Source organism: Phasianus colchicus, chromosome 16 (assembly GCF_987193195.1).
Source record: "Phasianus colchicus chromosome 16, bPhaCol1.hap1.1, whole genome shotgun sequence".
NCBI classification, from domain to species: domain Eukaryota; kingdom Metazoa; phylum Chordata; class Aves; order Galliformes; family Phasianidae; genus Phasianus; species Phasianus colchicus.
Genome location: NC_143451.1, coordinates 2,047,653 through 2,060,409, shown reverse-complemented (window position 1 = coordinate 2,060,409; position 12,757 = coordinate 2,047,653). Strand labels below are relative to the sequence as shown.

Here is a 12,757-nt window from a genome sequence, read left to right as displayed (position 1 = left end):
ACTCTTCCTTTGAACCTCCTCCTACCTGGGCCTGGTCTGAGGATGAGCAGAGAGGCCCAGTGATCATGTCAGTAAACGTGGCTGTGGTGTGAGAGTGGGGATGTGAGGCAGGGTTTGGCTCAGTTGAATTGATAGTAATTGATAGTAATTTTTGTAGTACACATATTTATACCAGTTCAGAAAAAGGCCACAGTGATGTGTAGGTAGTCCATTCCTATCCCAAATCACCATCAGAGGCCCCTCTATTGCCTGCATTAGGGAACTGCATTTATTTACTCTGGATCAGAAAAACATCTCCCTAATATTTACAGCAGCAACATTGCACACATACAGACAACCCACAGCCCCACACCACAGGGAAGGACTTGGCCACCAGGAAAGCAGCACAGCCAGTACAGAAACCACCACTGTAACCTTCCACGGGCAATGCTGGTTGCTCTCTGTCCCACCTTTGTTCACCTGGCCCTGCTTACGCTGCCTGTCTCCCTTGCCACTCCATAAGAAACACTTTGTCCAGATCAGACAACAGGAGGCAAGAAGGGACCATCTGAAAGCAAACAAATGTGTCCAATGTAGTGGGGCTGCTAAGTAGAGGACTTAGAAGGATGAGAGTCAACAGAAGAGCTGGAGCATTAGTCCTTGAACTCCAGGTGGGCTGTGAATCAGGAGCAAGTGTGGGTCCATTCCTTTCCTTGTACATAAGATGTGGGGAGGCAGCTTAGGAGGACAGTTGATACCCAGAAAGAAAAGGAACAGCAAGGCCAGAAGCAGGATATAGCAAGGTTTCTGTCTTGCCTTTCCTAGCATCCTGTCTCATTCAATGGGAGAGAGTGGCATGAGGCAGATGGCACAGCTGGGCTGGCAGATGGTGTGGAGCTACTAAGAAAGGTGAAGGTGCTTGGAAGAACCAGAGGGGACTGCCAGGGAGTCTGGGTTCAGCTCACACCTGTTATTTTCCTCATGCACCTGGGACACTTCAGTGGAGCCTGCCTCAAAGCCAGGCACAATGTGAGCAGCATGTAACACATGCACCTTGTTGCGGTGCTTCTTCCTCAGGAGACAGCTGAAGACTTTTTTGAAGCCCTTACGGAAATGTTTGGATACCAGGGCATAGACGATGGGGTTGAGGCAGGAGTTGGCATAGGCCATGCAGTGGGAAAGCAGACGGAAGGCGTAGGTGGCCTGGTTGAAAGGGAAATCTCCATAGAGGTATCGGAGGATGACTACGTGGTAGGGCAGCCAGCACAGGCAAAAAAGGATAGTTACGATGATGATCATTTTAGTTACCTTCCGCTTGGCCTTCTTGGACTCTGACATGTCCTCCAAGGGTTCCACTGCTGTCCACAGGTACTTGATGGTCCTGGTGTAGGAGAGGCTGATGACCAGAACTGGGATGACATAGCCAAAGGCAAATGTACTGGTGTCCATGACCTTGCGTCTCCACTCCTCCCAGCCAGGCATGCAGATATAGCTGGACTCCCACTCAATCAGGTTGTAGTAGCTCAGGTAGGGCCCAGCAAAGACCACAGAGAGACCCCAGATCACAGCCATGGCAGCCATTGCATTGTAGGGGGTTCGCAGCTCCCGGGAGCGCAGCGGATAGCGGATGGCCAGGTACCTGGAGGAGAGAGCAAAGCAACCGGAGCTGAGATTTCAGTCAAGCTGTGGCCACATAAACACGAGGAACAAGAGGGCTTCCTTCATTCTCCTGAAGATCTCTGAGTAGTGTCCCTGCATGATATCTCATGGCCTCTTAGAGATATGGTCCTAGGTAAAACAGCTGTTCTCTTTGTAGTAAGGATGCATCTTCTCCCATAGGTGTGGGCTGGCTGGCTCATCTGCATATGATGTGGTGGGTTATATGCTGATCTAGAAAGAAACAGGGCTGTGGAGACCACACAGATATTCACTGCTTGGTGGAATTTATCTAGCAGTTTCAGTATCAGAGGAAGCTTCACTTGGTGATGGATGCAGTGCTGGCTCCTGCCCAGTCAGGGTTCATTTTCAGCCCTCTCTGGCTTTCACAGATCAGACTGGCAAGGGAGAGATTTTCTCCCTGTTGCCAAGGTTGTGTCTGCCTCCACCTGGGTGCCAGCAGGGCCAGGCAGACTTTTGCCTTTGGGAACCTGTCTCTTCCATCAGCAGTGGCCAATGTGATGGCCAGCTTTGCTTACCCACCTCCAAGCAACACTATAGGACAAAGCTGGCAGAACTGCCTCTGTGGTGCTCTATGCTGTTGCACACATTAGGCTGGAAAGGGAACAAGCAGCAAATGGGAATCCCTTTTCCCATGTTTGCTTTGCACTCCTGCAGGAGCTGCAAGTAGATGTTAGAAAGGAGAAGGTGGCTTGGTGCTGATGGGTAAGGGACAGAGAAGTGCTATCAGCACAACCACCGCAGTCTCCACCTGCCAGCACCCAGGGAAGGACATCCATGTGATGCACTGTCAGGCCAGCAGAGCAGGGAGATAAAACAGGCAGCTGGTCTAAAGGGTCATAAGTGTGGCAAAACTCTTGTTGCTTGCTGGTCCTTTCATCCTGAAAGCTCCAAGCAGCTGTGTATGAGTCATGCAACGTTATGCTGAAATGCAGATGCTGCACAACATCACAAAAGTGCCACCAGAAAGGGAAAGAATACAGGCACAAATGCCCTGCCAACATGTCTTTTGGGAGGGTGTTTTTGAGATTGTACTCCCAGTTCTGAGCAGGCTGGAGCAGCAAACTGCAGACAGGGGATGTAGGTACAGAAAAGCAGGAGGCTGAGATGTTGCCATAAGAGTTATCCATCTGTCATGGTTGTCAACACTGGCCTGGGCTGCTGGCTGGTGTTGGTCAGGAGGCTGACAGGCCTTGGCTGAGGGATGCCCAGCACAGAGAACATGCACACAAGGTGGAGCGTGAGAAATCTCAGATCTTTGTTGTGACAACAGCTAGAGCACATAAGCACTAGAAACCCAGAGGAGTGTGATGTTTTTGTTGGGAATCCTACACCATCACCCCATCTGGGATGCTAGCCTGTTGGAATGGAACAACTGCCTGATATCAGAGCCCTACAAGCATCACCTGGGAGCAGGATGAAGTGGAAGGAGACTGGAAGAATAGACCAACCACACCGCTTACTGGGACTTAATCTATCCCAGAGGTTCCCTGTTACTGGGACCTGGGAGCACAGGTACTGAAGTGTCCTTCTGCCTGCAGCCTTGTGATCCTCCTTACTGCAGAGGGCTGTTTGACCTTGTCTTGTCTTAGTACCCTTGGAAGCAAGCACAAAGAGCAAGATGGGCCAGGGCACGTTCTGTGTATGGCAGGTGTGGCTGAGTCTTACTCCAGCATGGAACTCCTTCTCATCCTGCACCACCAGCACAGAAGTGGGGCAGCTGACTCAGTCACCATGAGGGAAAACTAGGTAGAGTCCTTGGAAACAATTTAGATGCCATCAATAAGGCCAGAGCAGCCTAGGCAGTTTCCCAGGAAGAAACATGCCTTGTGGCATGGCTGCCCTCCTGCATAGGGTGCTGTGGGGCCCAGAAGAGCTGGGGAGAAGTGAGGCAGCAGGAACTGTTAGGTGACAGGTTTTGTGCTGGGCTGGCAGCTGCAGGAGAATGAGTGATCCCTCTTGTGCATTTATGTGGCATCCCCCACAGTGCCCTCAGTTCACCTTGCTGACCCCACATGAAACTTTTCTGCAGTGGTGGGTTGGGGATAGCCATTACCTCACAGTGCTGCCTCTGATCTAGGGCTAGGTGATGAGCAGTGGGTGTTTTTGGCACAGTGTGGAGATAAGTTTCTCAAGCACCCTAACCTGTCTGGGAAGCACGGACAGGAACAGCACTGGCTCTGCACTCAGGAGAGCTGGAAGTGCTGCTTGGGGTTGTTAGAGGAAGGGAAAACCAGTCCCCAAACTGCCTTTGACGCAGACCATTGCCACTGTGGTTTGATTGATTTGTCTAAAGATGATAGGCCATGACCTTCCCATGCTCTCACTCTACCCAGATTCTCCTGACTGTCCTCCTTCCCCAGCCCCAGGGCATCGTTAGGCCGTTACCTGTCCACAGAGACAGCAGCCAGTGTGAAGCTGCTGGCGTACATGGTGAGGTAGATGAAAAAGTGGACAGCCTTGCAGATGAAGGAACCGAAGACCCAGCCCTCAAGGGAGTAGATGGTGGCCTGGAAAGGCACGCAGAAGACAATGAAGAAGAAGTCAGCCAGGCTGAGGTTGAGGATGAAGAGGTTGGTAGTGTTGTGGCCCATTTGCCTATTGCGCAGCAGCACTGCCAGCACCAGGCTGTTCCCAACTGTGCCCAGGAGGAAGATGAGGGAGAAGACCACAGGAACAATGACACTAGCAGGGCTGAACTGGTAACTGTCAGAGGAATTCCAGTACCCAGCCAAGCTGGTGACGTCCTCATGCTCCATCATTCTGTGCCGTGGTGAGTTGCTGGAGCCTGTGGCAACACAGGGAGAGAGGTGAGAGACTGGAGAAATGCTGCTTGGCCTGTTAGGTTGATGATCTGTTGGATCTGTTGGCTGGCAGGACACAGACAGCTCTGCTCTCAGCTCTGTGACACACATGCATTTCAGCAGGTTCTTCTGGTCACTGCTGGCCTGCAGGATAGGTGAGGGTAAGGTGGGAGTAAAGGGTTCCATGCTCCCCCATTCTGGCCCTGGAAGGAATCCATACCCCAGCCTCAGATTTCACCTTGGACCGATGATGCTGGAAATGAGACCTGGGGGAGTGGAGAGGATAGCATCTGTCCCCATAGGTGGCGCAGCCTCCAACTGTGTGGGAGAAGGGAAACAGAATTTTCACCTCCCAGCTGGTCCAGCTGATGGAAGGAGGGCTGTGAGGTTTGTTCCCAACAGTGGGGCTCCAACCTCGAACCAACCAGCTGGATGATCTGAGGTGTTTGCTCCGCCAATACTGACATACAGTTTTATAGCTTCTGTTTCAGTCCTTTCAGTACCTGCTCCTAGAACAAGCATCACACACTAGATACAGGCTGGAAATGTTTTTTGCAGTGACAGCTACTACCCAGTTCCATGTTGTGCCCAAGTAATGAGTTTCTGGGGAGGGCAACTCTGATGGGACACCCTATGCTTTGCTTCCAGTGATCCAGAAACAAATTTCTTCTCTCTGCCCCACAGGGCAGCTCTCCCCTAGAACTGGGCTTTCTGCATCAGTCCCCTGCCATCAAAACAAGCATTTGGATTGCAAGCTGAAGATGAGGTTGCATGGAGAAACTCTAGTTCTCCATCACAGGCACAGAAATCTGCGTGTTTTTTTAGTTCTGGAGCTGGAAGAATATATTTTATATCTATCTATCTTTGTTCACAGGCATAGTTTCCCTTGAATAAACATGACTGGAGTCCTTTTCCCTCTGCAGTGTTTGTATGGGTGTGCTGTGGTTACTACTGTGTGGTCCAAGACTGGCTTACCACAAGCATGGAGATCGTGGAATCTCTGCAATTAATAAAGCTCTAGCTTGTGCATTCTGATTCAGGTTTGGGAATTGGCCTGGGAGCACAGGCAGTGTGTGAAGTGCAGTGCCTGAAGCAGAAGCACTGCAAGAGGCATGTGAGCGTGGGTCTGCAGGTGCTCCAGGTATCGGTGCAGATTTGGGGATGTCAGCTGCTTGGAGTCACTGCAAGCTCTATTCAACACAACCACTGCTGCAATGAAGACAGTGTTAAAAGGCACGTAAAGGCTACAAAGCAGGATGCAGTCCTTGGCCTCCCGTGGACTTCCCAGCAGCTGCTAGGAGTCAAATGCTCCTCCTGGAGTTACAGCCTCTCCTTCATCAGGGAAGGAAGCACATGCTACCCCTACTCTCTGGAACCCAGGTCACTGCCCTTCATTTGTAGACATGCAGATTTCTCCCTTGGATACTTACCAGTCCTGAAGCAGAAGGGTCCTCAAGGCTGTCTGAAAGTAAATTTACCTTGTGGCGAGTGCAGCACAGAAACTTGATCTTTGGCTGAGCCTCTTCTCCTTCATAGAAACCTTGAGGTTCGTAGATGTGGAATGGCCTATTTATGCTGCCTGTATGGCAGAGGAATGAACTGACTCCTCCGGAAAAGGGGGCTGACCGGCACTGAGGTGCAGGCTATTTATCTTTGGTAGATGATAGATGTGATCTCAGCTCTGCATTGGTGTGTGAACAGCACCAATTAAAATGGCAGTGTCAGTTCTCAGTATAGCCAAAAGTCCGCCCTACAGCCACACCGGAACTAAACACCCCACACTGTATGAATGTATGAGAAGCAGGGGAGCTCACCCACACCCGCCAGGGAGTCTGGTCCCAGTATCTGGCTGAAGGACCAGTGATGTTGTTACCTAACACCCTCAGGACCAGAGAGCTTCCCTGCGTGCAGCAGTGTGCTCAGGCTGTTATGGGTGTTGTACTCCTATTGCTACTTGATTGCACTGGCTTAGGCTCAGTGCTATACCCTGTGCATACCCTGAGGTCCTTCCGTAGGTCTGAGAAAATCGTTAGCAAAGCCTTTCTAACATCTGACAGCTCAGCCAGAAACCAGCTTCGTATTAACATCCACACAGACTGTGCCTGTGCTGCCTGGTAGGATGACTGCTGTCCCCTCCCCACCATCCTGCTCATCAACAGATGCTCTTCCTTTGCTCTCTCTCTCTTGCAAGGCAGATAAGTCACAGTCAGCCCTCTTCAAAGGCTGATCTAAAGAGAACAAAAAGACAGGGAATACCTCCATGCCTCTCAGCAAATCAAAGAAGGCAACTTTGCAAACATCCCCTCACTGGTGTGATTTGCTGTGGGATCACTTCAGAGTGCTGGCATGTCACAGAGTCTGGTTACAGTCTGCATCTGACTTCCCTTGATGTGCATGCGAGCAGTTCATGCTTCACTTGGCAAAAATTGGTTCTGACAGTCAGGGAGCTACTTCTGTTACAATTTATCACTCAGCTACAAGCATAATTCTTGATCCTGTTGGAAAAGGAATTCAGGGAGCTTGGAATGCTCTTATCAGGGACAGTGGGTGACCAGGAGCATGGTGACTTAGCAGGAGGTGGTAGCAGGCTGCTAAGTGCCTGGCTGCATGTCTTTCCCACAACTTCAGGGCTCTACCTGGCTGCCCACAACTCATGACCTGTCTGTATAAAGCCCAGCAGTGCTTTGTTTCCCTTTTCATAGGGGAGCTGGGAACATAAAGTGGTGGCTTAGTAGCTATCAGAGCACTCATTGATGGAGCAGAGAAATGAATATATATGTCTACTCCACTAGTTCTGAAGCCCTCCTCTGTGTGCAGCCCTGCCTGCAGAGGCAGGACAGTGGTAGCAACAGCACAGAGTGACAGCAGCACTACCCCTTCCAAGGTATGTATGTGTAAGCAATACACACACAGTATCAAGGAGTGACTCAGAGCACCTTTGGTGCAGTGAGATACTCCCAGTCCCAGCATCTTCCCAGGCAGCTGCAGGAACCCGAGGGACTGCTCTCACGTCCCTTGGAAGCATTTTGCAACCGTTTGACACCCTACCATTTTGTGAATGGGTTTATGGCAATGCTCTTGAGTTTCATTTGGTTCCAAACAGTCTTTGCTATCAGAGAATGAGAGAGGGACAGCTACCGTGAACAGAAAGAATAAGGAGACTATGGGCAATGGGGTTCCTCTTCCACATCTGCTGCTCAGGGCTGGCACGGGCAAAGGTGCTGGGACAGGGAGAGGTAAAGTTGCCAGGGATGGATGAGACCTGAATCGGTGGCAAAGCTGGAACGGCAAACCAGGAGACGCAGGGCGGGCAGGGCTCAGGGCTGCGGGCAGCAGCAGGACCGGCACTGACCGTCGGTGGGGCGGCAGCGCGTTCCGGCGGGGACTCTGGGAACGGCACGGCCAGATCCTGCATCGAGGGAACCACAAGGAGGGCGGGAGAGACGGGGGAGGAATGGCAGCAGTGATGGGATGGGGGCTGCGGACCCTTCGTGTTCTGGACAGACAGGAGCAAAGGGAGAAGGAGCAGGCGGTTCGAGCTCTCTTTTTTCAATGGGCTGCTCATTCTGCTGCTGTCACTGCTGTTCCCAGCAAAGAGTGCCTCCGTTTCCCCATTTGTGCAGGTACCTCGTTTGCTCTGCTGGGGGACAAACTCGGTGCTCAGCTTTGGAACAGCAGCCACCCCAAAGCATCCGGCAGGCAACGAGCCGGGGCGGGCAGCCGGGGTCTCCCCGGTGCTCCCGCAGAGGGCACGGTCGGGTCTGGGGCTGCGCGTCCGCACCGGGAGCCGCTCCCTCCCCTCGCCGCCCACCCCGCTCCCGGTCGTTTGGCCCGGACGGGCTGCTCGCACCGGCGGGACCCGGGAATTCGGGAGCCCCGTTCCCAGCGGCAGGATCCTACCTGCCACGCTCCGCTGCCGCCTCCGCTCCGCTCCGCTGCCCCGCTGCTCGCTCCGCCCCGGCCCCGCCGCACACCTTTATGGATGCACGCACTCCGTGCAGCGCTGACAGTTGTGGGCACCTCGCACCGAGCACGCAGCGCCCGCCCCGCAGCGCACACAACGTGAAGATGTGGCACTTGGGGACACGGCTTAACGGCACCGTGGGGATGGTTAGATTTGGTGATCTTTGGGGGTCTTTTCCAACTGTAACGATTCTATAACTCGATGTGATTCTACTAAATCCAACAGCGAGCTAACGCCTCTTGGCACTGACAGTGGGCACAGCTGCATGCACCTCAAACACACACAGCACGAAGCCCTGTAGGTGTGCAACAGCCAACACTACACCACCTATGAATTGTTTCCGGTGTCCTCCAGCCACAGACACGCCATAAACACAGAGCCCACCCCAGGACTCCCCAGCCCAGGCAGGCACCCGGGGGCACCCAGTGACCCTGAGCCGCAGCTGGAGCCCCCAGCAGCTCCCCTCAGCCCTAAGCCTGGCCCAGCAGGCAGTGGCTGCCTGGCTTTCAGGGAGGCACAAGCTCCTCATGGCCCTTGGAGAAAAGCAGCAGCAGGGTGACATCAGGGCTGCCCAGCTGCCCCCCAGCCCCTCTCTTTGGGCAGAGGCACTTCGAGTATCTTGGATGTGTTTCCATTCCCCACTGTGTGGCTGCCCTGTGCCTCTCCCCAGCTCCTTCTGTGGGTCCTGGGTCAGGGCAACCCTCACTATCAGTACAAACTGGAAGGATGAAAGGATTGAGCACAGCCCTGCTGAAAGGAACCTGGGGTACTGATGGGTGGCCAGCTGGACATGGCAAGCAGCAATGTGTCCACAGAAACAAGAAAGCCAACCATATCCTGAGCTGCAACCAAAGCAGCATGGCCAGCAGGGTGAAGGGATGATACTGCCCCTCTGCTTTGCATTGTGAGGCCTCACCTGGAGGACTGCATCCAGATGTGAAGTCCTCAGTACAGGAAAGACATGGACCTGTTGGAGTGTGTCCAGAGGAGGGCTACAGAAATGATCCAAGGGATGGAACACCTCCCTGTGAGGACAGGCTGAGAGAGTTGGGGCTGTTCAACCTGGAGAAGAGAAGACTCTGGGGAGACATGAGAATGTCCTTTCTGTATCTAAAAGCGGGCTTTAAGAAAGAAGGAGACAGACTCTTTAGCAGGGTGTGCTGTGATGAAACAAGGGAAATGGTTTCAAACTAAAAGGGGAGATTTAGACTGGATAGAAGGAAGAATTTTTTTACATGTTGCCCAGAGATGGGGTGGGTGCCGCATCCCTGGAAACACTCAAGATCAGACTGGATGGGGATCTGAGAAATCTGATTGAACTGTAGGTGCCCCTGTTCAGTGCAAGGATGACCTGTAAGTGCCCCTTCCAACTCAAATGATTCTATTACTCTCACTCAGAGCTGCCCCTGCCCTGGATGTACCTCAGGACACAGTGAGCAGAGCTGTGCAATGCTTCCACCAACCCAGACTCACACCATGGAGTGCTGTGTGCAGCTGCAGGGCAGGGAAGGATGGGGCCCTCAGGCCCCTGCTGCACAGGGTGGGAGGGAAGGACCCAGGCCCACATGCCCACTGCAGCCCTTCTCCAGGCCCACTGTGCTGTACACACTCACCCCACTGCTCCTCACCCCTTCCTCCTCCCACAGCCGTTGCACCATGGAGTAGCACAATGCAGAGATGAATTAGAAGACGTGAAGATGGAAAATGCCTGCTGAGAGGGGCCTGGGGCTCAATCCTCACACAGACACCCATGGGCTGCTGCAGTGAAATGGTGCCATCACTATCAGGGAAGGCTGAGCAGGCACCTGTGCAGCACACAGTGAGAGCAGCCCCCCATCCCTGGCTCTGGGATGTGGTACAGGTCGGTGCCCATCCTGCTGAGCTTTGTCAGCTGCAGATGGAGTCAGAAGCAAGGTGCTGGGGCCTCAGGAGCATGGCTGCTGGTGCCGGAGAGCTCATGCTGGAGAGCTCAGGCCCTGCCGTGGCTGCAGGCTCTCGTGGCAGCAGGTCCATGAGGTATCTGGTTGAGGTGAGGCTATGTGTGCAAGGAGTCCTGTGTAGGAGCCCTATTTTGGAGTCATCTCCTGTGCTCCACTGCAGGACCTCCTCTGCTCTGCATGCCATGCTCTCAGCCCTGCTGTAAAGGGGCTGCACATTTGTTGTTAGGGCTCTGGAGTGTGCTGGGAGGCTCTGAGGAGTACTGTGGGGCTCTGTAATGGTCACAGAGACACACTGGGGGGACACTGCACCTCTGAGGCAGGTACTGGGGGCTCATGGGCGTTCTGGGGGACCTGTAAGGCTCCACACTCCTCTGTTCTGCCTCAATGACTTCTTTTCACTATCCCTAATACTTCTCTCTCCATCACTGTGCTGCTCCCTGTCCCTGTTCTCTTGGTGTCCTGTTCCTTGTCCTCCTCTGCTCATCTCCATCCTCCTTGCCTTTCTTTGTGTATTTCTTTCTCTCTCTGCTCCTAATCCTTCTTTCTCTGTCTTGGCTGTTTAACTTCGCTCTTTTTTTTCTGTCTGTCTCCACATCTTGCTTCTGTTTTCTATTTTTTCAGTCTTCTCTGTCCTACTGCCCTTTCCCTCACTTCTGGCTACATCCAGCTGGCTGTCTCTTTTTCTCCCCAGTGCCTCTATCCTGTTTCTTTTTGTTCTTCCTCAGTCTGTGACTTGCAGCCCATCTCCATTTTATCCCTTTCCCTCTTTGTTTTCTCCTGATCTGCATCCCTCCCCTGTATCTCACACCTCCCCAATGCCAGTGCCCTGCTCTGTCCCTTCCTTCCACCACCCACACATTCTCTACCCCTGCTCCCTCTCTTCTCTCCCTTACTTTCTGCTTCTTTCTCTATCCCTCTGCTCTGTCCCCATTCCCTTTTTAACTTCCTCTCTTTTTTTTTCCCCCTCAGTCAGACTGTCCTGCTCCTTTGCTCCTGGGTTTCTGTGTCACTCTGCCCTTCTTCCCATGTTTCTCTCAGTTTATCTATCCTGCTACCTATCTCTCCTTTTACTCTTTCTGCACCCCATTGCCCTTCTTCCTGTTCACCTCATCTGCTCTCTGTCCAGCTGCCCATCTGTGTGTTTTCCTACAGCAAGGCCCTGCTCCCTGTTCCTCTCACCCTCCATCCCTGCTCTCCACCCCAGGATATTTTATATTCTCCCTCATCCTGCTCCCTGTCCTTCTTTCTGCTTCCTGCTGTCCCTCAGCCCTTTCCTCACTCCTGCTCCATCCCCCATGACAGACAGATGGCTCACCCTGTCTGTCCCTCAGTGCCTCTCGTCTCTTTTTGCTGTTTCTCACTTCCAGTCCTGCCCCTCTCTCTGCCTTCTCTCTGCTCTGTGCCCTCCTTTTCTGTCCCTGTGTTACTCTGTTATTCTCCTGCTGTCCTGCTCCTCTCAGCACCTTTTGCTTCTCTATCCCTCAGTTCTGCTGCCTGTCACTAATTTCTTTCCCAAGCTTTCTTCCCCCCATACCTCACTTTCTCTTCCTAGCATTCTTTCTTACTTCTTCTCCCTGTGTTTTTCTGTACTCCTGCATCCCACGCCGTTTTTCTCTTCATTGTATTTTCTTGCTCTTCACCTTTCCTTTCAGTCTCTCTGTTGTATTCAGTGCCCCCTACCAGGGAATCTTTCTGTGTCCCTGCCATTCATTTTCTTTTTGCCTTGCTGTCCATTATATTTCGTCCTTCTCCCCCACTCTGCGCTGCTTCCTGTCTCCACGTCTTTCTTGCCTCTAAGTCCAACACTTTTCTTTCAGATCTGTCCTGCTTCCTGCCTTGTCTCTTCCCATGTTATCCCTCTGCTTTCCTCTCTGCCCCTTTGAGTCCCCCCACCCCTCCATCCCACGTCCTCTCCCTCCTCTCTCCATCTTCGCAGCCTTCCTCTCTCTGGTTCTGTCTCACTCAGTCCTGCTTTGTGTTTCTATGGGTGCAGCTGCCCCTTACCCTTATCTCTCCTCCAGATGTTTCCCATCTCGATCTCTGCCTTGCTGCCACCACATTTTTTTTCCTACACTGCTGCCCTCCTCATCCCTTCCCTTCTCTCTCTGTCCTGTTCCCTTCCTCGCCTGCCCTCTGCCCCCATCCACGTCCACTCTCTGCGTCACTCCTTTTTTCTTTCTTCCCCCGTCTCCGCCCGCAGCCCGCAGCCCGCAGCGCGCTCCCCCTCGCAGTCAATGGAGCCGCCGCTTCCCTTGGGACGGAGGCGGCCTGCAGCCTCACAGAGCGTGGCGCCGCCCGGCCCTCTGCTGCCACCCACTGGCCAATGTCAGTACTGCGGCAGATGGCAGCGCGCAAGCGCAGTGGTGCTGACCCGCCGACTTCGACAGTGATAC

At 53.1% G+C, this 12,757-nt stretch overlaps 1 protein-coding gene across 2 annotated transcripts; it reads right to left on the bottom strand.

The window, feature by feature from the left end:
- Positions 1-660: 660 nt before the first annotated feature.
- On the bottom strand, positions 661-12,728 carry LOC116230332 (galanin receptor 2b-like). 2 transcript variants are annotated; one of them, XM_090151171.1, is made up of 3 exons: positions 8,361-12,728; positions 4,045-4,444; positions 661-1,618 (listed from the first exon to the last, which is right to left on the bottom strand). In XM_090151171.1, exons 2-3 carry the CDS (start codon positions 4,416-4,418, stop codon positions 880-882), a joined length of 1,113 nt encoding a protein of 370 aa, XP_090007297.1. In that variant the 5' UTR covers positions 4,419-4,444; positions 8,361-12,728; the 3' UTR covers positions 661-879. The 2 variants fall into 2 exon arrangements, with proteins under 2 accessions (XP_090007297.1, XP_031451301.2); XM_031595441.2 differs by lacking the exon at positions 8,361-12,728 and having other exon boundaries at positions 4,045-8,352.
- Between the last annotated feature and the right edge of the window lie 29 nt (positions 12,729-12,757).